Genomic DNA, 21,799 nt, shown 5'->3' on the forward strand with positions numbered 1-21,799 from the left:
TCATCTCAACACTACACAAAAGCTGAGGTATGTTTTAAAGTAGTTTCTCATCCTTGCTGAAATGGGAGTAAGGTGACGTTGATCAACACTCATTTAACCAACTGACACTTGACCAAGAGCTTGATATTTTTGGTCGAGAGAATTCTTTCATTGGTTAAATTTGACCAAAGATGCCAGATTTGCCAGACTTCTTAGCGATGTTTCAGTGTTGTAGTATTCAAGGAACACTGATTTACAAGAGGAATTGTGTGCATTTGGGTGTTGGGGGGGTGCGGTGAAATGGGTCGGGATCAGATTAGAGCAAGAATGAGAACTACCAACTCTCAAATCTTGGTGAAAAAGAAAATAAAATTTACATAAATATTTACCATTGTCTAATTTGGCACATTAAGCATAACTGACAACAATTAATGTCAGAAATTCAAAATAACTCAGAGGATGATATTGAAACAAGCAAGGCAACAGTACATTGTCACCTCAAAATAGCCAGAGTTTAGTATCTTAAGGTGAAATGGAAAGGGTCAGGCTAGCACAGGCAGCATAGTGGTCACAGGATAAAATATAAACTTGAAGATCCATTGCTGTCCTTTAAACAAATCATAGCATTCAAATTCCTAATCTTTGCTGCCCGTCAAATTCATTTGACAAAAATCAACACAGCAGTAACGTATCAAAACTTTAGAACCATTGTAGGGTTTCTCTTCAAACCAAGAGAGAGAAAACCATGTCACTGTAGGTACACATCGAACTTTTAAATACAAACAGTAAAAATTAATTGCAAAAGACCCAAATGGGTTGCTGAATTAAAAATTTAGATATTTAATTGGACAACAGTTGGACTTCTTTGCTTTAAGGAGTTTGAATTCAGAACTCTTGTTCAGGCTTAAACACTGGCTATTAGACCATGTAAACAGGAATGGGCAGAGAACAGGGATCATAAAAACCAGGAACAGCAGGAGGAAACTCAACCCCTCGAGCCTGCTCCACCATTCGATACTGTCATAGTGATCTCACTACTGTAATTTACCAATACACCATTGATGTGAATGTTAAAGGAATCTCACTGATTTGACAGTTTAAACATTTACAAAAAAAGGATGTTGAGCTCCTTCACTTTTCTATTATTCATTTAATTAGTTAAAGGAAAATGAAACCACTTAAAGAATATTAATTGTTCAATATTAAATCACATTCCACTCTTCACAGTTGCTGCCAGACCTGCTGAATTTGACCAGAACTTTGTAGTAAACAAAGTTGAATGCTGCTCAACATCCTTTGTGCAAGTGTTTGATGGACTGTAATTGATAACCTTTCACAAATGCAAGCTATACTTAATGGTTCCTCCTCCTGCTTAACAATTTCACAAGGATAATTAGGGAAGGCAGAATTAACAACACGTGCAACAAAATGTTCTTGTCAGAGACTTTTTAAGAAACCTTTCTCATACCATTTACAGAAGGGAAGAAGTAAACCTCCTACAATCTGAATTGGTGGATCCCTCAAACAATACTTCTGAACCGCAAGCCAGTGACTGTCTCAGTCCATGGGGCTTCTCATCACATGTTACCAAGAAGCAATGATCAGAAATGCCTTTCCCCATCCTGTACATGCCTAGCTGTCATGGGTAGACAATTGTTGCTGTCCATCTGCTCTGCATTCTGGGAGATCTGGGATTTGTCAAATTTCCCACATCTCCTACCACAATAATTACCAATTCCCAAACAACATTAGGCCTCGCTAAGAGAGACTATCAAATGGAAATAAATTATGGGAAATCTTGTGCTGTAGGCCAATGCTCACTGGGAATTTTTTTTATTCATTAATGGGATGAGGGCGTCGCTGGCTAGGCCAGCATTTATTGCCCATCTCCAACTGTCCTGAGGGTAGTTATGAGTCAACTACATTGCAGTGGGTCTGAAGTCACATGTAAACCAGTCCAAGTAAGGATGGCAGCTTCCTTCCCTAATGGGCATTAGTGAACCAGATGGGCTTTTCCAACAATCAATTCATGATCATCATTAGACTCTTAATTCCAAATATTTTTACTGAATTCAAATTCCACCATCTGCCATGGCAGGATTTGAACCCAGGCCCCAGAACATTATCTGGGTCTCTGGATTAACAGCCCAGCGATAATACCACTTGGCCACCATCTCCCAAATTCCCAAAGGATTCTTGCAACATAAACAGGAGAATGAGCTCCTCCGTTCAATTATATTTTAAGTCAAGTCTGAACACGAGCCAGTTACTATCTCATTTCTTATTTCAAGAACATGTTCAAAATAAGTCTACAAGGGACACTGTTGCCCATTATTTTTATTTTAAGAAAACTACTGTCATGCAGCATCAACTCAACAGACCAACTGTATAAAGGAATTAACATAAACATTTGTCTCTTAACTAATACAGATGTGACCTATCCTGTTAGCTTTTCCTTGTGAGGTTTTATTTGACTGATTACCATGATTATTATTTTGTTCAGCTTTTTATTATTTTCTCCACCGATATTCCTCCAAAGTTCTGCCCTAAAACTCGATTAATTCATATAAAAGAGTCATTTCCATTTTAAAAGATGTTTGGGTGGTTTTGTTTTGTAACATCTGTATTTCTCCTGCTCAGGAAAACAAAACTAATTATGCCAAAAGCCTCTATTAAGTCCATAATCCTTAACTCCCTGAAAATGTCTTGCTGCGGGGATGCTGTTCAAATATAGCAGAATGGTTATTTCTATTGAAGATACAAGGAAGATCAAGACCCATGCAAGAGAAGTGGATTGCCCCATGCAGTTTTAAATGATCAATTTCAACACTTATCACAAAGAGCTCAATGGAAAGTCAGAGGTAGAAGTTTGTGCAAAATTAGTAGTGTCTGGAAATCAACAAAGCAAGCACAAATAATCCACTCGATTCAGGCTAGGATAATGCAATATCAACATGTGACACACAAGAAATGTTAGCATTGAGTCAAAAGTCCTTACCAAGCGCTGTTGCTCCAAAAGCAGGTCAGCTTCTTCCTTCTCTTTCTTGTAGAGAATCTCCATTTCTTGAAGCCTGTTGAGAATAGAATATTTTACATCCATTTCGTATGGTGGATGCACAGTCCGTGTAATTCAGGACAGATTGAGGAATGGACAAATTGGAAAGAGATTATGCAACTTTAATTTTAATTTAATAATTCCTGATTTTCAGTAAAGCAACTTCATAAACAAGCCTTTCTTTGCTATGCACATGCTCATGGTAGTGTACAAAGTAATTATAACAGACACAAAAAGCATCATTAATGATATACACTAGACAATACCTCAGTTCAGGTTGAATGACAGGACAATGCAAATACAAACTATTTTAGATAGGTTGAGTGTATTTTCAAACTTCAAATTAGCAGTTGACACAAGGCTTTACACAACAGTCTCATTCAGGGTGGGGGGAGAAAGGCTTTTATTGATTACGCCCTGTAAACAGCACTGCTAGAAACATTTCAAATGAGTAACTTATTCAAATACAGCAGCAACTTCACGAATGGAAACCTCAAGGTTCTTCCTTACACATTCTTCTTTAATGATAGGGATTGATAATGAAGATGACAGATTTGAAATGGTAAAATCAGAAACCGCTGGAAATGCTCAGCAGGCCCAGCCGCATCAGTAGAAAGAATGCAACATTCGCATTTTGGGTCCAGTGACCCTTCTTCAGCACTGAACCCAACAGGTTAATACTGCTAGACCCGCTGACCATTTCCAGCAATTTCTGATTTTAAGATTGGTAGCATCTGCAGTTCTTTAGTCTTTTTTGTTTACATCTGAAATGGTAGTTGATGTGACGTTTCATTGCACGCAAAGATTGTCACTATTTTGCGCACGTTGCAAATCGCTTTCTATGTCATTTAAATGAATGAAATACAGGATACAGTGGCTGAACAAGATGGATCGATCTAAAGTGAGCCAGAATGAACTTGACCAACTTAACAGCCTCCTGTGCTGTAATGATTCTATCCTCTGGATTTATTACCTGTTACATACTTTTAAATACAGCTTACAGTACTGCACTGAAGTACTGAAGTGCTGCAGTTCCCTTCCTATCAGTAAGATTACACGCATCAGGATGAGCCTGTCCCAACTTCGCTCTCCATTCAAAAGCTGCCACTCAGTTCAGTTTGTTACACTCTTGGCCCCCAGTCAAAAAGCTGTGGTTTGGTACCCCCCCCCACAACCGTGACATTAAGCACAGAATTAGGATTTATCATGTAAACTGAGAGTGGAAGGACATCAGAAGTACTGCCTTTTGAATCAAAAGGTGTATATTTATTCCAACACACTCGAAACCCTCAAGTAATATCCATTTAAAACTGGACAGTTTGGAGGGTTCTGCTGAAATAAGTAAATAAATAGACACTCAAATTATTTAACAGTTTAACTTTTCCCTAACTCCTGAGTAGCTACTCAATTGATCTCATACCCACCTCACTCATAGACCCAACTTCAGCCCTCCTGACCACTCACACCCACTAGACTTACTCAACACTCACGGGGACCAGACAGCCACTTCAACTTTCAACCACCCTGGCTGGGACCTCCTCCCAGATCTGAATTCTCCCACTCACCCTGACCTACCCTTGGGTCACTTGCATCACTTAATACTTGACACCCTCCTTACACAGCACCCTATGATCATACTCACCTTATTTACTTATTATACCACAGCAGGTGTCTAGATCTTTAAATGTCAGAATACTGCCACAGAGTGCTGTGAGGGAGGAGTCGGGTTTACATTCCTCTGACAGTTCTGTACTATGAAAGGTCTGTCAGAATGGAAATATGGTAATGCATTTCCGAAGGAGCAAGGATCAGAACCGCCTCACACAAATGCAGAACTCCCTCCTTTGGTAAAAAGGAGGGGGTAGAAAGGTCATCTGCAGAAGACTGCCACTCCTCAGAAAATCTGGCTCATAATCTTTTCTACTTGCAAGTCATTCTGTGGCAGCACATCAAAACTGAGAGGAAATTTGCCCATGTTACTCCACACAGAATCTCTCACCTCTGTGAGGCAACTGAAGTTGATCACACACCAGAATCCTAAGTACTGGCTAACACATCCAAAATCAAAACAGCAAGTGCTGGAGAAATTCAGCTGCTATGGTAGGATCTGTTGTGCGATAAACAAAGTTAGCATTTCAGGTTCAATTACTCTTCTTCCATAGAAGTCTCTTATTAGACTCGAAAATGTCAACTTTCCCTCTCTCCACAGATGCTACCAGACCACCTGAATTTCTCCAGCATGTTTATTTTAAATGTTCCAGCATATGCAATATTTAACCTTTATTTTATAGTGTTAATATATCCAATTGCCTTACATATGCTAATCCAGCAATTGAAGGCCAATCATTTTTGATCAGTTGAGATCCATATGAATAAGACATATGTCGTAAGTGCAGAATTTAAATACATTCTTGCATCAAGCAATGTTCAAAAAGGAGAGAAACTGAATTCTGTGCAGGTACGACTGCAAAATAACATGCATCACTGTGTTGTGGTATTCCAATGCAAACACAACGAGGCCCCTGCAGGTAGCACATTATTATTTAATGTTCATATCAGCAAATTCATAAACCTCAGGTAGAACGGTGTGGGCAACAGAAATGTCTCACTAGTGTTGCAGGAGTTGGAATAATCAAGTACTTTTATTATGCACATCTTACCCAAGTACCAAGATCAACTTAGGTGATGCATTGTGAATTTGAACATCATCTATTTTGTCAAAAGTCACACGACACCAGGCTACAGTCCAACAGGTTTTGGCAAAGGAGCAGTGCTCTGAAAGTTTGAGATTTCAGACAAACCTGTTGGACAACAACCTGGTGTCACATGACTTTGGACTTTGTCCACCCCAGTCTAACACTGGCAGCTCCATATCATCTACCTTGGGCACATTAAAACACTGACCCAAAACATGGATATTCAAAAATTTAAACATTCACCAGGCTACCATTACCTTTTTTCCATTTCTTGTTTCATATCTATGCCTTGCTTTTCCAGAAGTTCCCGTTGAGCAAAGGCCCAATCAACAGGTTCGACTGGGGTCTCAGCAGACGGTGTCTTCTCACGTTCAGCACGAGCCTGTTCAGGGTGATTGAACCGGAAGACGTGATTCTTGCCCATTATAATACGATTCCCTGAAAGAAAGTTTGATCCAAGAGTTTCAAATGACAGGACACTGTGACTAACATCCTCAGACAGCATCTTCTGAGCCCACGACCGCTTCCATCTAGGAGGACAAGGGCAGCAGATACATGGGGACACCTCCAAGCCACTCATCATCCTGACTTGGAAACATATCACCATTCCTTCAGTGTTGCTGGGTCAAAAACCATGGAATTCCTTCCCTAATGTCATTGTGGGTCAACCCATAGCATATGGACTTCAGTGGTTCAAGAGGTAGCTCATCACCACCTTCTCAAATCACAACTAGTGATGGGTAATAAATTGTGGTCCAGCCAGCATCAACCACAGCCCAAGAATGAATATTTTAAAAAAATATTTAGACAGGTAAAAGGTAAAACAAAAACAAATGTCACAATGAACAACTTTCATGTGTACATTTTTATAAAAAGAAAACACATTTTTAAAGGCAAAGTCACTCTGCAGAAGTATTACAAAATAAAAAAAATCGGGCACCGAGCCTCATAAGGACTTATTAGATCAGATGATCAAATGTTTGGTTAAACTGAAAGTTTCTAAAGTGTAGGGCCCTCCTTCCACACAGTCATCAATTTACATTTCTACACTCGGTTACGTTCCAAGGTATTGATGCTAAGTTTTTTTGGACTTAGTTACTGCTCATTATGGCTGGGTTCTAACACAAGAGACGAAAAAAGAAACACTGACAGCTGGAGTTCCCACTTATGGCTGACTGGTGGATGCATGCGGACACTTGCATCAGCTTGGACATTGTTGGTCAGCCTTCAAAAACATAGGAACGTAGAATCCCTGAAGTGCAGAAAAGGTCATTCAGCCCATCGAGTCCACATCTATCCTCTGAAGGGAATCTGACTCTGACCCTGACCCATCCTCCACCCTATCCCTGTGACTCCGCATTTCCCATGACTAATCCATCTAGCCGGCACATCCCTGGACACTATGAGACAATTTGACATGGCCAATCCACCTACCCTGCACATCTTTGGACTGTGGGATTAAACCAGAGGAAACCCATGCGGGACACGGGGAAAAGGTGCACACCTCACAGATAGTTCCCCCAAGGTGGGACTGAACCCAGGTCCCTGGTGCTGTGAAGTAGCAGAGCTAACCACTGAGCCATCATGCTGCCCACATACATATCAAATCACAACAGAAGATAATAAAGCAGGATCAAAGACCACACTAATCTAAAACATGCAACTATAAGAAGCATAAACTTAATAGATTGAATTATCAATCAGTATCTTTGCCTACCTGAACGCAGTTTCACTGGATTGGCAACTCGTTTACCATTCACATAAGTTTCAGATCCTTCACAGGGAACCAGAGTAACAATAACTGTGAAGGCAAGAGAGAGTAAAGATATTTAGCTACTGCTCACTTATAAGAGAAGCAAGGAAAACCGTGCTCCTGGGCGCATGAAGATATTTCATAGGGCTGATGGCTGCCAGGGAAAGCACTGGGCTGACTTATGCTTTACACCATCTGTGCTGTGTTTTACAATTAATGGCACCTTCTAAATCTGCCCGAGAAAACCCAATATATAAGACCAAACTCACTACTTCATTGTAACTTTGTACCTAGTATTGCCAGCAGACACCAAAGTTTTATTTTGTTCTTACATGGAATGTGGGTAATGCTACTGAGGCCAGTGTTTTCTTACCTCCATTTCCCTGCCCTTGAACTGTGTGGTTTGCTAAGTCATTTCAGAGGGCACTTAAGAGCCAACCACACTGCTGTAGGTGTGGAGTCAAATATAGGCCAGACCAGGCAAGGACAGAAGATTTCTTCCCCCAAGAGGACATTAGTGAACCAGTTACGTTTTTACCACAATTGAGAATGGTTACATGGTCACCATTTCACCAGCTGCTCCTGCCTTGAGAAATGCACCATTCACAAAAGCATTACACAAAGGCTGCATTTGCTGGCACAGTGGAACATGTGACCTATCCCCCACAAATACACACAACATTAAAAAGATACAGCCATGCACAGGTAGGGTGTTGGGGTGGGCGGATGAAGAGGAGAACTCCACTCTCCCACATCAAAACAAAGAAACAAACAAAGAAACCTACAGCACAGGAACAGGCCCTTCGGCCCTCCAAGCGTGCACCGATCAAGATCCTGTCTAACCTGTCATCTATTTTCTAACGGTCTGTGTCCATTTGCTCCCTGCCCATCCATGTACCTGTCCAAATATATCTTAAAAGATGCTAACATGTCTGCGTCTACCACCTCCACTGGCAATGCGTTCCAGGCGCCCACCACCCTCTGTGTAAAGAACTTTTCACGCATATCTCCCTTAAACTTTCCTCCTCTCACTTTGAACTCATGACCCCGAGTAATTGAGTCCCCCACTCTGGGAAAAAGCTTCTTGCTATTCACCCTGTCTATACCCCTCATGATTTTGTCGGCCTCAATCAGGTCCCCCCTCAATCTCCGTCTTTCTAATGAAAATAATCCTAATCTATTCAACCTCTCTTCATAGCTAGCACCCTCCATACCAGGCAACATCCTGGTGAACCTCCTCTGCACCCTCTCCAAAGCATACACATCCTTTTGGTAATGTGGCGACCAGAACTGTACACAGTACTCCAAATGTGGCCGAACCAAAGTCCAATACAACTGCAACATGACCTGCCAACTCTTGTACTCAATATCCCGTCCAATGAAGGAAAGTATGCCATATGCCTTCTTGACCACCCTATTGACCTGTGTGGTCACCTTCAGGGAGCAATGCACCTGAACACCCAGATCCATCCTGTGTTCTCTCTCCCAGCCCCACCTAAAACTATTTAAATTATTTAAACTAAATAGTGACCAAACATCAAGGGCATCACATTTGCTTAACAGTGTTGCAATATTGGCCTGAAAATGTCCCAAAAACAACGCTGAAATGGTGGACTTCATAATTTATGGTAATGTTTTAAAATGTCTTCAATGTTTTATAATTAAGATAAACTGTGAATTCTGGAAACAACCACCTCTTACAGACTAGTCTCTGTGGTCTGCTGTCATTGAGGAAGATGGCCAGGCAGGGTCTCAAAAAGGAACCTACTGAAATTCTGAGACAGTTTCCACACTTTGCCATGTGGTCTCACAGTGAAAGGATAGCTGTTTTCGAAAGACACTGGGGTTGGGGGGGGGGGGGGGGGGGGGGGAGAAAAGATAGTGGTGGCAGTGGGTTGGTGGGGGGGAAACGGGGGGCAATGGTGAGAGATCTCGCACTGGCGGGCAAAGCAGTTGCCACGGAAGCAGGATGCTTCAACTATTTGTTTTCTGGTCAAAACCAAAGGAGACAGATTCGAGGTGAATTTGAAGGATTTAAGGAACAAGGAACCACCAAGATAAATTGAATCATCAAAGCTGACGCAAACTGGATCAGGAAGACTCAAGTGCAGCAGAAAATGATCGAAGGCGACTGGACGTTGTAACCTAACGTGGCTGATAGGGAGCAAAGAGTAACAAGCAAACTGTTCATGTAATACACATCTGCAAGATGGGCATTGCACAGCAAAAGGGGAGATGAGACACATCTCAACTACATTAATGTACATTGCATTAACTAATTGTGTCAATATATTAGGAGCACAAACAGAAGTTGCTGGAAAAGCTCAACAGGTCTGGCAGCATCTTTGAAGAAAAAAAAAACACAAACAGTTAACGTTTTGAGTCCGGACCACTTCAGAGATGCTGCCACACCTGCTTACATTTTCCAGGAACTTCTGTTTGGGCTTCTGATTTACTGCATCCGCAGTTCTTTTGGTTTTTATGTCAATCTGTTAGTTGTCTACTCTGTAATGTTTGATTTATGTTGCCTTTAGCTAGTTTATTACGGTATGGGTCTTAGAAGTATATCATCTTGTCCTTTGAACACTGCAATCAGTCACTGGGAAAAATTAACTTTTTTTTTTACAGGTTTCTATAGGGATCACATTATAGATTCTAAACCAGTGAAGAAATCTGATCAGAGTTTTCCTTAGGCTAAAAGTAGAATGGATATACATTCAACATCCATGGATGGACAGTTAATTGTGTGGTCCAGAAACATAATCACACGTCCCCCTCCTTGGTATGATGCCCTGTGCCATGTAAGTTTAGTGTTGCACAGTGAAATCAATTTCTTGCAAAAGTACACCTTTCACATTTGCATAAGACAGCATCATAACAGAGTAATGTTAAAACCCAAGCTCTCAATTCTCAAAACATTATTCGAGTCTCTGATTGAAAGATTTATTAACACTTATTTATTTCAACATTCTAAATGAAAGCCAAAAAGAACTGCAGATGCTGTAAAACAGAAACTCCTGGAAAAGCTGAGCAGGTCTGGGAGCATCTGTGGAGAGAAATCAGAGTTAAACGTTTCGGGTCGAGTGATGAGGTTCTGAGGAAGGGTCATTTGACCCGAAACGTTAATTCTGATTTCACTCCACAGATGCTGCCAAACCCACCCAGCTTTTCAGGAATTTGTTTTGTTTGTGGTTTATTACAAATTCCCTGTTTTAAAGAAACAGGGGTGTTACGTTATAGCCCAATGCTGACCTGAGTCCCCCAAAATCGGCCACAACTTGCAGGACATCTGGTATCAACACAGGAGCCTTTGAACCCTATTCTAATCCCAAAAGCTATGGCAATGAAATAAAATCTCTTCATGAAATTTCTGTGGAAAATAAAACCAGCCTGTTAGCTTTTACCTTCACCATTTTGATTCTTGTCACTCCTGAAACTACAGTGCTCTTCTCTAATGTGGGCACCACTGAGAACAATGTCCTGACGTCTCTGGGCATCTGCTTGGCCAACCCTTAAAAAAAAATACACATTTACTGCAGCTAAACATACTCTCAAATCAAGTGAGGTTTCCACTTAAAATTGTGTTAATTATTTAATTATAGACTTGATTAAAGTAAGGTTGAAGCATGAATCACCAGGAGAGAGGTAAAAAAGGTTGAAAATGATTTTATTCTCCTCTGGCTCAAGCCAATTGTTTAGCTGAATTGGGGTCAAGATTTTGATTTTTTGAAAACAGCAGACATTTACGGAACAGCTATTGCATTGGCAATCCACTCAAAGAGCATATTGAAAGTCTGAAAAATCATAAGTTTACAGTATGTTTCTCAAATGCAAATTTACGGCCCCCTGGGTATTGTAGTCAAAGGGAGTTTCCTATCCAATTTAACTTTCTCAAGGAAACCAGCTTCTATGCTGTACATTGTATGCACTTATTTGGTGTAACATTTCTGTTGGGGTACAAACACATTTAAAGTGTAATAAAAAGTAACATATCTTTAATTAGACCTCCTTACTCAGTACAATGCTTAAAATAGATCAGAATCAGCTCAATTTCCAAAATATTGAGGGCAGATGGCTGGGAGAGAAAGCACAGGAGGGAGGATGCCACAGAGAGATTGGGTGGGTGAGATAGACAGACAGTGGCAGAGAAAATAAGCATGAGAGCGCAAATCAAAGGACGTTAGTCAGCAAGAGTTACATGCACAAGAGCGAGACAGACTGCGCGCTCGAGAGCAAGAGCGCATACATATGCGAGACAGAATAACAGCAAGTGTGTGCAAGACAGCAAGAGAGTTCGCACAAAGAGTGAAAGTGTGAGAATATGACAGCCAAAAAGCAACAGTCAAACAGCAACAGCAACCAGTCAGCTCGTGTATGTGGGTACACTTGAGCATGTAGTTTACAACTGGAGCGATTTCTTAAAGATTAGAGCCAGACCTTTTAAGACTGAGATTGAGAGATTTCTATACAAAGGATGGTGGAAATGCCAGAGCAATTGTGAATATATAACAGAGGTTGCTAGCTTCATGTTCTCCAAAGGCACTGAGTGAAATAGGGCACAGCCAGGTAAATGCTGTCAGATCACAGATCAGCCACAATCTCACTGAATGGTGGAATAGACTCAGAGGCTAATTGGCCTTTTCCTGTTCTATTGTTCTACCCGTATCCTCCGCTAGAATTTAACTAAAAGGAACATTTCAGCAAACTTGGCCAGTGAAACCTAAGGTACAAATTAAATATTTTTTCCCCAAAATGGTTGAACATTGGGTTTCAATTCGCTATTCTCAGCTTTCAGAAGAATTTTATGCTATTAAAGATCAAATGAGATGTGATTTAAACTATTAAAATATCACAATACAATTAATTCACGTTCGTTGCATGAAAGACTACATTTCAAAACACATTTCAAAACAGATACTTCACAAAAATTGAATCCTTTCAAACCAAAACTCAGAGGATATCTTAAATTGGAAAATAAATCCAACTGATAAGCTGTATAAAATCAAAAATCAATCCAGTCTGTTATTGTGTGATGCCTTGTTCAAAATAGCTTGAAAGTTTATTGAAGCTCATTACCTGGTGATGCCATCTTTGATGTAGTAAAGAAGACACTCTGACATGAGAGGATCCTCATTGAGGTTCACAAGATGTGGCGTCTGACACAAGAAACAGAAAAAAAAAGTGTAGTGATAAAATCTGTAGATTTTATAAGTAATTCAGGCTAATTTTGCATGTTATTCTTTGCAACAAAACAAAAAAATCCCTATCCACTAGCCAAAATAGAATTACAATGTCTACTCTGGCTTGAGATCTACCAAAATAACATTGCATTTATTGGAGCTATGACCGGAAATGCAATCATTTGAAAAGGTGTTCACAACTTGGTCACTGGATACCTCCAGGAATAAATGCACAAATAAACAAAAAGCAAAATTGCAGATAAACCAACTTCAGTCCAGATGCATGGCTAGTTAATCAGGCAGCTGAGATGTGTCCAAAAATATCCGGGAGGGTGAATGGGGATGGAGAAAGGATGAAGGAAGATCGGAAAAGACCAAGGCTCCAACTCCCAATGGCTTCTGTACAAGAACACTTGCAGGCATGATCTCATGGCGTTGTGCTGCTGCTGCCTTGACCACCCACCTTGGGGAAAAAAAGGTTCAATGCCACATTGTTTCTCTGTCCAAACTTGCATATCAACAATGATCACTTGGATGAGGTACCAAGCAGCCACAATGCACCCCGCTTGCAAGAAATAAACTTGTTTTGGAGGGGAGAAGAAAAGTCCATCGTTTAAAATTTGCAAAATGATACAAAGAACCAGATGCAAGGACACTGCATTAAATTTCTAGGAATAGGGTGCTATACATAAAGGCTGTTCTGTTGATCATTGGGGGAATGAAAATAAGGAGTTTCTCTTATTAAAAGGATCGAGGATTACATAGAACATAGAACAGTACAGCACAGAACAGGCCCTTCAGCCCACAATGTTGTGCCGACCATTGATCCTCATAACTGAGAGAAGACAGGAGAATGAAATTAAGAAACATATCAGCCATGAACAAATGGCACAGCAGACTCAATGGGACGGATGACCCAATTATACTCCTATATCTAATGGTCTTATGGATACTGACAGGTTCCACAGTTGTGAAAGCACTTTCTACATCGATACACTAGTGCCAATGAATGCAAAATATTTAAGAGTGAGGTTTATCAGAAAATGTTGCAACAATAACCTTGATTACCAATTACAGTCAGCCTCATGACCAGAAATAGCTCTTAGCAACAGAATATCTTCTATTTTCACCATTCTAAAAATTACAGTGCAATTGCATTACAATTTTTATTTATTCCAATTAAGGGGGAACAAATGCAGTCTTTCAAAATCTTCTTCACAGCAATTTGACTTAAGCTTCACAACTGTTCGGCTGCAATTTTTAAAAGCCCTCCCAAAGTCAGAACTAATGTGAACTGGCAAAATGAAAAATAATTTGAAATGACGTTGAGACATATTCAAATGATCAGCTCACTCATAGGCGGCACATTTAGTTTTCCAAAAAAGTAACTGAAACTAACAATGCCATGAACATAATCTGTAATAGCTCTTGTTTCTCCTTGCATTTTCCCCATTCTTCAGCAAGCACAGTGAAGCCTGCTTTGCGAAAGCAGATTTTAATTGGGCGTTGTTGAATCTGTTTACTTCAAACAAGAATAATTAATGCTGCTCACAGCGCTGAAGAAATTGAATTGAAATAGAATGACTAAGAACTTGAACAGTAGCTTCCAATTCATTGGAAAAAAAAATGGCCCCACCCAGAAGTTGAGGTTCAAGGTCCAAAACTTTCACGAGACCCTTCAAGACCAGTGAGATTGTTCATCCCTGGAGATGAAAGGGCAGGATTTAAACCACTATGCTGAACACATCCCGCAGTAATATTCAGTTTTAAAACTGTCAATTAAAAAGGCAAAAAGTCTTGCTTTGATCATGCTTTATTTGACCTTAAATCGAAATCAATTGTGTCTAAATCACTGTGGTATTAAATTATACGTTATGGTGGATTTCATGACTTTCATCATTCATTCATTTAGTTTTTAGCTCAACAAATTTAAATCAATAAGGAAGCAGGCATCAGGATTGGACACTTCTTGTTAGAAGGGGCTACAACTGGAGGCAGCAAAACTGGCCTCCAATGCAAGAGTCTAAAAGCATCCCAAAATATTCCAGGATACCTCTAAATTTTCAAGACGTTCAGAACAACACTCCCAAGAGATATTTTTACAAACTTTCTCTAAATCTAAACAATTATGGGTTAATGTTTGTCTTTGTGAATCATTTCTGTGAGGCGAAGATTAGCTTTGTCTGTTGGACGGTTGGTTAGTGATGCAGAGTGACGCCAACATGGGTTCAATTCCTGCACCAGCTGAGGTCCACAAGCTCTCAACCTCTCCCCTCACCTGAGGCACTGTGACCCTCAGGTTAAACAATTCAGATGAAAGAGCCCTCTAAAGGACTTCATTAGCCAACTGAAATGTAACTGTTGCAAACACAAACAACTGAAGAGTAATGTTATTCATTTTATAGTCCAGTCCAGACCAGACAGTGTGGCCACAGAAGAACAATGCAATACCAAGAGCTATTGCAGATGAGAAAACGGATCAGTAGATTGAAATACACCTCCTGTAATTATATTGTACTATATGGGCACAAAAGATTGTACACTTGTATTTACAATACTTTAATATTAATGCAAGCACCACATATCATAAATAGACCATTTTACACCATCTTCCTGCTATTGTATATACCAACCTTCTTTGGAGAAAATACACCATAGGAGTCAGCAAAAAGTTCACATGTCCTTGAAGACAAATCCTAAGCAACAAAGGTGTCAGGAAGCAGAAATGCCAAAGTAAAAAGTGACAGAAAATGTAAGGAGACACACAAGGAGACAACTCAAAAAGAGAGCCATGAATTACGCGAAACAAGGTACACGAGGTAGCGAGTGTAGAAGAGATTAGACTATGCAGGATTTACAACTGAAATAAATCCATTTGAGTTCATGAGACTTGAAACAAAATCTGTGATAATATCACAAATTTCCTTGAGTAGATCATTCCCCCAAAGTCAAAGCCACACAAACAAGACAAAACTATGGTAACTTACTCTATGAAATCTGAATATTAACCAATTAATCTACAAAGGAACAAAAACGGAAAATTAAGATTAATAAATTTAACTCAGCATTAGTCAAAAATTAGACAAAAAAACTTCCCCCAGTGAATTGAAGCAAGTTCAGTTTGACTCATGGCATAATCACATCCATTTTAAAAATTCATAGTATATAACAATCACCTTTCATTTGCTTTCCATAAAAAAAAGGGTAAAATCAGAATGTGCAGGAGACTTAAGTTTACATTTATATCAAGTCTGCAATGTTGAAATTGTTACACAACCCTTTCAAGGGCTTGGTTTACAGATTGATTTGAGAGTCATGAATAACCTCTTCAAAACATCAAACCAACGCCCAACTGATAAACTCAATTATACAAGTCATCATAGAGTTTGCATGTAATTAAGATCCACAATATTGATGTAAATCCATTTCTATCTGTTAATCAGGAAATATGTCCTACACAATGCCCTTCACCTATTTACCATGTAAAAGAACATTCATCCTTTGACTTTACAAAACCCTTTTTCCTACATTTACTCAAGTCTTATTGTTGGATACCTCTAACCATGGGAATTTAACTCTGGAGATGACTATGAGAACCCTTCTCAGGTAATACATATTGCATTGAATTGAATTGGATAGATCCCATTACAAATAGGACTTCCTTACATCAGCCAACTCCATCTCACTGCTCAGTTCATTAGCTACTGTAACCCTCACCTATACTTTTGTTATCCTCAGATGGAACTAAAATGTTCCCCAGGTCAATTTCTAATCATCCACCCTACGTAACACAAAAATCTTCAGTTCAACTAAAATGCAGCCACCCATGTTCTAACCCAAAACCCGTTATGTTCACCCATCAACCCTGCAATCACTGACCTATCTTGAGTTGAGCTGCAATTCAAAGGCTCCTTGATTTTAAAATAAAACAGAAGAGCAGCGGATGCTGCGAATCTGAAACAAAAACAGAAATTGCTGGGGAAACTCAGTCGGTCTCGCATCGTTCGTGCAGAGAAAACAGAATGTTAACATTGAGTCCAGTCACCTTCTTCAGAACTGCAGAAGTGAAGTTCTGAAGAAGGGTCACTGGACTTGAAATGCTACCTGTTTCCTCTCCACAAATGGTCCCAGGCTGCTGAGTTTCTCCAGCAATTTCTGGCTTTTGAGTCAGATTTTAAAATCCTCATTCTTGCTCCTAAATCCTTCGAAGGCTTTTCCCCCACACTTCTGGCTCTGTAATCTTTACCATCACTCTGCTTTTAAGACACTTCTTAAACTTACCTAATATTTTCTTATTTGGCTGCACAATAAAATTTGTTTAAGAACAGTCCCATAAAGTACCTTAAGCATGTTTTCCTATGTCAAGGCTATATAAACGCAAGTTGCCACAGGTCATCCACCTTCAGCGTGATACAATGGCCAGTACATTCATTTCTTTGCAAATCGTTTGATGCCATAAGACGCAAGATGTAAAATTAGGATGAAATTTTATAACTCTTTATTAAAGAAGGTCAAGTAGTATAGAACTTATCATTCAGGGCAAAAGAATGAAGAGTTCTTCTCTTTTTACAAACCCAAAGAACTGCGGATGCTGGAAATCAGAAGCAAAAACAAAAATTGCTGGAAAAAGCTCAGCAGGTCTGGCAGCATCTTTGGAGATAAATCAGAATTACTGTTTCAGGTCCGGTGACCCTTCCTCAGAATTGATGTTTTTTGTATTAAGTGCCTTTCTGTGGCAAGTATTATTTAAACATAAAGAGAAGTTTCTTTCTTTCTGGGAAAAAAAATTGGAAATTTTAATGTTTCAATTAATTATTTCAAAAGCAAATAGGTTTTACTCATCCAAACAAGGTGCTTGAGCAACAAGGAAGGAAGAACAAAATAATCCGATCTTCCTCCACAGAATCTGTTCTGGTCTTGCATTAAATGACGACAAGACTCCTGCAAATTGTTTCAAAATACGCATTTGTTTCCACTGACAGCAACAAGCAAAATGGGCTTTTAATAAGGCCATAGGAGGTGTCTGCATCATGTTTTGTTTACAGACAAGCAGGAAATGGGCGTGGGGTGGTGGTCACCCGACTCGAAACATTAACTCTGACTTGTACTTTACAAATACTGCTGGGCCTGCTGAGTTTTTCCAGCAACTTCTTTTGTTTCTGAGCAAGTGTCACTCAACCTGAAACGTTAACTCTGATTTCTCTCCACAGATGCAGTCAGACCTGCTGAGCTTTTCCAGCAATTTCTGTTTTTGTTTCTGAAACAGCATCCGCAGTTCTTAAAAATGTTATTTAGTTGAAACTTAACCATCTGCCTCAGTGGCATTCAAACCCATGGCTTGGGATTTCTAGTGAATCCAGTCTCTCTTCATATATCATTCCTTCCAACCTGGTAATCAGTGTGGTAAACCTTTATTACACCCCTTCACTGGTCAAAACATTCTTCCTCAAATAAGGAAAGCCAAACATAATTGGGATTAAATTCAACAGCCATGAAGTTATGCTGTGGCTATACAAAGCCCTGGTTCAGCTACATCTGGAGTACTGTGTCCAGTTCTGGTCACCTCATTACAAGAAAGATGTGGAAGCATTGGAAAAGGTGCAGAGGAGATTTATCAGGATGTTGTCCAGAATGGAGGGAAGGTCTTACTAGGAAAGGTTGAGTGCGCTAGGGCTTTTCTGTTTAGAACAACGAAGGATGAGAAGTGACTTGATAGATGTGTACAAAATGATTAGAGGTATAGATAGAGTTTTCAGCCTAAGACTTTATCCTAGGGTAAAGGTAGCTATTACAAGGAGACATAGTTTTGAAGTGAGTGAAGATAGATATAGGGCAGACGTCAGAGGTAGGTTCTTTACTCCAGGTGGTCAGGGCATGGAATGCATTGCCGGAGAGGGTAATGGAGTCGGCCTCATTAGGGGCATTTAAGAGGCTTTAAATAGACATTTGGATGATCGTATAAGGTAGGGGTGGAGGTTAGATAGACCTCAGGTTTAGGGTAAATGTTCAGCACAACACTGTGGGCCAAAGGGCCTGTTCTGTTCTCTGTTCTGTAATATAACCAAACAACCACCATTTACGAGATTAGGTGCAGTGTCACTGGACAAGGAAACTGGAAGGTCTGGCTTAATTCTTTAAATCAGGCATTTTGTGGTGCAGTGATAACATTCCTACCTGAGCACCAGGAAACCCACTTTAAGAGTCAACCATATTGCTGTGGGTCAGGAGTCACATGTAGGTCAGACCAGGTAAGGATGGCAGTTTCCTTCCCTAAAGGGCATTAGTGAACCAGACGGGTTTTTCCGACAACACACAATGGATTCATGGTCATCATGAGATTCTTAATTCCATAATTCAAATTCCACCATCTGCCATGGCTGGATTCAAATCTGAGTCCCCAGAACACTACCTGGGTCTTTGGATTAACAATCCAGTGATAATACCACTAGGCCATCACCTCCCCGCATTAGATGGTTGGCATGGACAGGCCGTACAATTCTATGACTCTGAATCCTACCTGCTCCAGTGACGTATAATAACATCTCTGAACAGGTTGATTAGAAAATTCTAAAAGATATTTGTGTGGCTTTGACTGAAGCGATCAAAAGCGGATTTTATTTAACCTTACAAACTCAATAAAACATTTTCAGGAGATCTATTGCCATTACGAAAACCTTACTACGCTTGAGTTCAGTCTCAGGCTCATGAACTGAAATGTTGTAAACCAACCTTTTCAGGAGTAAACATTTCATCTGATTCAAACAAGTCAGATGATGCCCGGTTATTAATCTGAACAGGATGCGATGGCAGAAAACAGGATCAAAATTTGAAGTTAAAGCACATGACAATGACAAACAAATAATTAAACAAGTTTTTTTTAATACTGGTGCGCACACAAATGCCTTAAGTTTGTGACCTAAATCTACACTCAGGAAAACAATGGTTTTAAATAAAAATATTTAGCAAGGGCTATTGGCATAATTTGACACTAATTAATTTGACATTAAAGATTAAAACAGTGCGGACAATATCATTCCCTATTACTGGCTAAAATGGTTAATGTGGCCAGAACATAAGAACGAAGGGAAATCACTAACAGAACAGATGCCAGTGAGAATGAATTATACTGTATATTTGAATTTTAAACAAAATTTTGAATTTTAACTTAGCACAAATTTTCTACTCATCTTTTTTCATATCACATTATGGTGTGCATAATTAATATTTGCTTTGAGTGTTAATTCAGTAACATTCAAACCTTGAACGGTCAAAGCCTTTGTACATTTTGGGAATGTTCTACACAGAGTCATCCCATTTTACAGCATCAGTATCAGTTACCACGTAAATATCTATGAAATGTTAATTCCAGGAACTAATTTAAGCTAAAAGTACAGGCATCAATATTGAAAAGCACAAAAGAAATTGAACACAACTATATAGGGTGTTATATTTCCCAAAAGAACTGTGGATGCTGAAATCAAGACAAAAATAGAAATTGTTGGAAAAGCTCAGCAGGTCTGACAGCCTCTGTGGAGAGAGAACAGAGGTAATGTTACGGGTCGAGTGACCATTCCTCACTGTTCTGACTCAAAACGTTAACTGATTTCTTTTTGGACCTTCCTTTTGCCAGACCTTTAACAGCTTGTCCGGCAATTTCTATTTTTGTATCCACTATTTCTAGTACTTTTTGGAATTACCCAAGGAACATTGTTAGAACATCAAACCATAACAACCAGGAGTAGGCTATTCAGCCCCTCAAGGCACGCTGCCACTCAATGAGTTTGTGGTTGATTTTCCACATCCATACCTCTACATACAGATGCTTCAAGTATCTTGTGATGTTAAATAGAAGTAATTATGATACTCTGCAAGTAGTTCTAACACCTTTACTTCTGGCCAGTGCACACCAGTAGAGGTCACATACACAAAATGCAGCTATGTTATAAATGACGTGGACATAACGATAATAGACTTTGCAAATGTGGGTGAGCAATGGAAAGCAAAGAGCTGCAACTGTAGAAAAAGAAAGCTTTAGGCAAAGTTAAGAAGCAAATAGTTACCAGAGGAAAATGGAAGTATTAAGTAACGATGTGATGAACTTTTCCACCCCTGTGCCAGTTTATTTTTTGTTTTACCTATGATGCTTGGTATAAAGCATCTACCTTTTTCGGTGAGAATACTCCCAACGTGCCTCCATCCTCTCGTATAGCAACTCCCATTTCAGCTAGAAGGGCCTCCCTAGGATTAAAGAAATGTCACTGCAGTCAGCTGCTAATGAACGGTTTCAGTTCAGCTCAGCAAACAGCTCTGATTATCATGTCACAACAAAGGAGAAGCATCAGTGCACCGAATCCAAACAGCTCAGAATCTTTGCAAAACAGAGCAAATGCTTACAAATTAAATGAAAGGCCAACTTCACCTGCAAATGGAAAATCCAATATGTTCAGATAAACAAAAATTATGGTTTTATATCACCAACTGCAACTGTTTTATTGCATTTAACAAATGGGTAACAGGTTTCAGGGCACTTTAGAAAAAGGTTTTTAAAACAGTGTGTTTGCTGGCAGCAATGATCAGATGATGGTTGCTGACTGCATGTGATGTTCGCTGACTGCAATGTGATGTTCAAAAATAAAAATCTTGCTTTAAATCTTTACTTTTCCAAGGCATATACTTTCATTAAACCTCTCTCAAATTTTACATATTTGGAACACTGTTTTAGTAATATATTTCTGAAAGAACATTATTGCTTGTGCACATGCTCCTAGTATCACCAAGTTCAGTCTTTAATATATTTTAAAAAGGTCACTACACAATATTGCATGCAGCGCCCTCTAAACTAAGAGAAATCAAATCAGCTTACTGCAATTCCACACACACACACACACACACACACACACACACACACACACAGAGAGAGCGCGCGAGAGCAAAAAACGAACATGCAGACATACACAAACATTCTAGGTTCAATTTGTCATAAAACAATCATTGCAGCAATTGGAGATAACACGGTGTAGAGCCGGATGAACACAGCAGGCCAAGCAGCATCAGAGGAGCAGGAAAGCTGGCATTTCGGGTCTGGACCCTTCTTCAGAAAAATTTGCAGCAATTACACTACTTTCTCTGCAATCTT

General features: G+C 39.6%; 1 protein-coding gene across 27 annotated transcripts in view; it reads right to left on the reverse strand.

Annotated features, from left to right (window-relative positions):
- The window catches only part of kif1b (kinesin family member 1B), a 215,086-nt gene that overhangs the window by 89,473 nt on the left and 103,814 nt on the right, over positions 1–21,799 (reverse strand). For 18 of the 27 annotated variants that reach the window (XM_048561058.2, XM_048561066.2, XM_048561060.2 and 15 more), the window contains 6 exons: positions 20,826–20,901; positions 12,560–12,639; positions 10,888–10,994; positions 7,448–7,531; positions 5,988–6,168; positions 2,978–3,050 (listed from right to left, as the gene is read on the reverse strand). In XM_048561058.2, the coding sequence (XP_048417015.1) occupies positions 2,978–3,050; positions 5,988–6,168; positions 7,448–7,531; positions 10,888–10,994; positions 12,560–12,639; positions 20,826–20,901 (601 nt within the window). Of the gene's footprint in view, positions 1–2,977; positions 3,051–5,987; positions 6,169–7,447; positions 7,532–10,887; positions 10,995–12,559; positions 12,640–15,296; positions 15,360–19,392; positions 19,453–20,825; positions 20,902–21,799 lie in introns of all 27 variants that reach the window. The other 9 variants (XM_048561044.2, XM_048561047.2, XM_048561046.2 and 6 more) reach the window with 1 other exon arrangement.

Source organism: Stegostoma tigrinum, chromosome 28, assembly GCF_030684315.1.
Source record: "Stegostoma tigrinum isolate sSteTig4 chromosome 28, sSteTig4.hap1, whole genome shotgun sequence".
Classification (NCBI taxonomy): domain Eukaryota; kingdom Metazoa; phylum Chordata; class Chondrichthyes; order Orectolobiformes; family Stegostomatidae; genus Stegostoma; species Stegostoma tigrinum.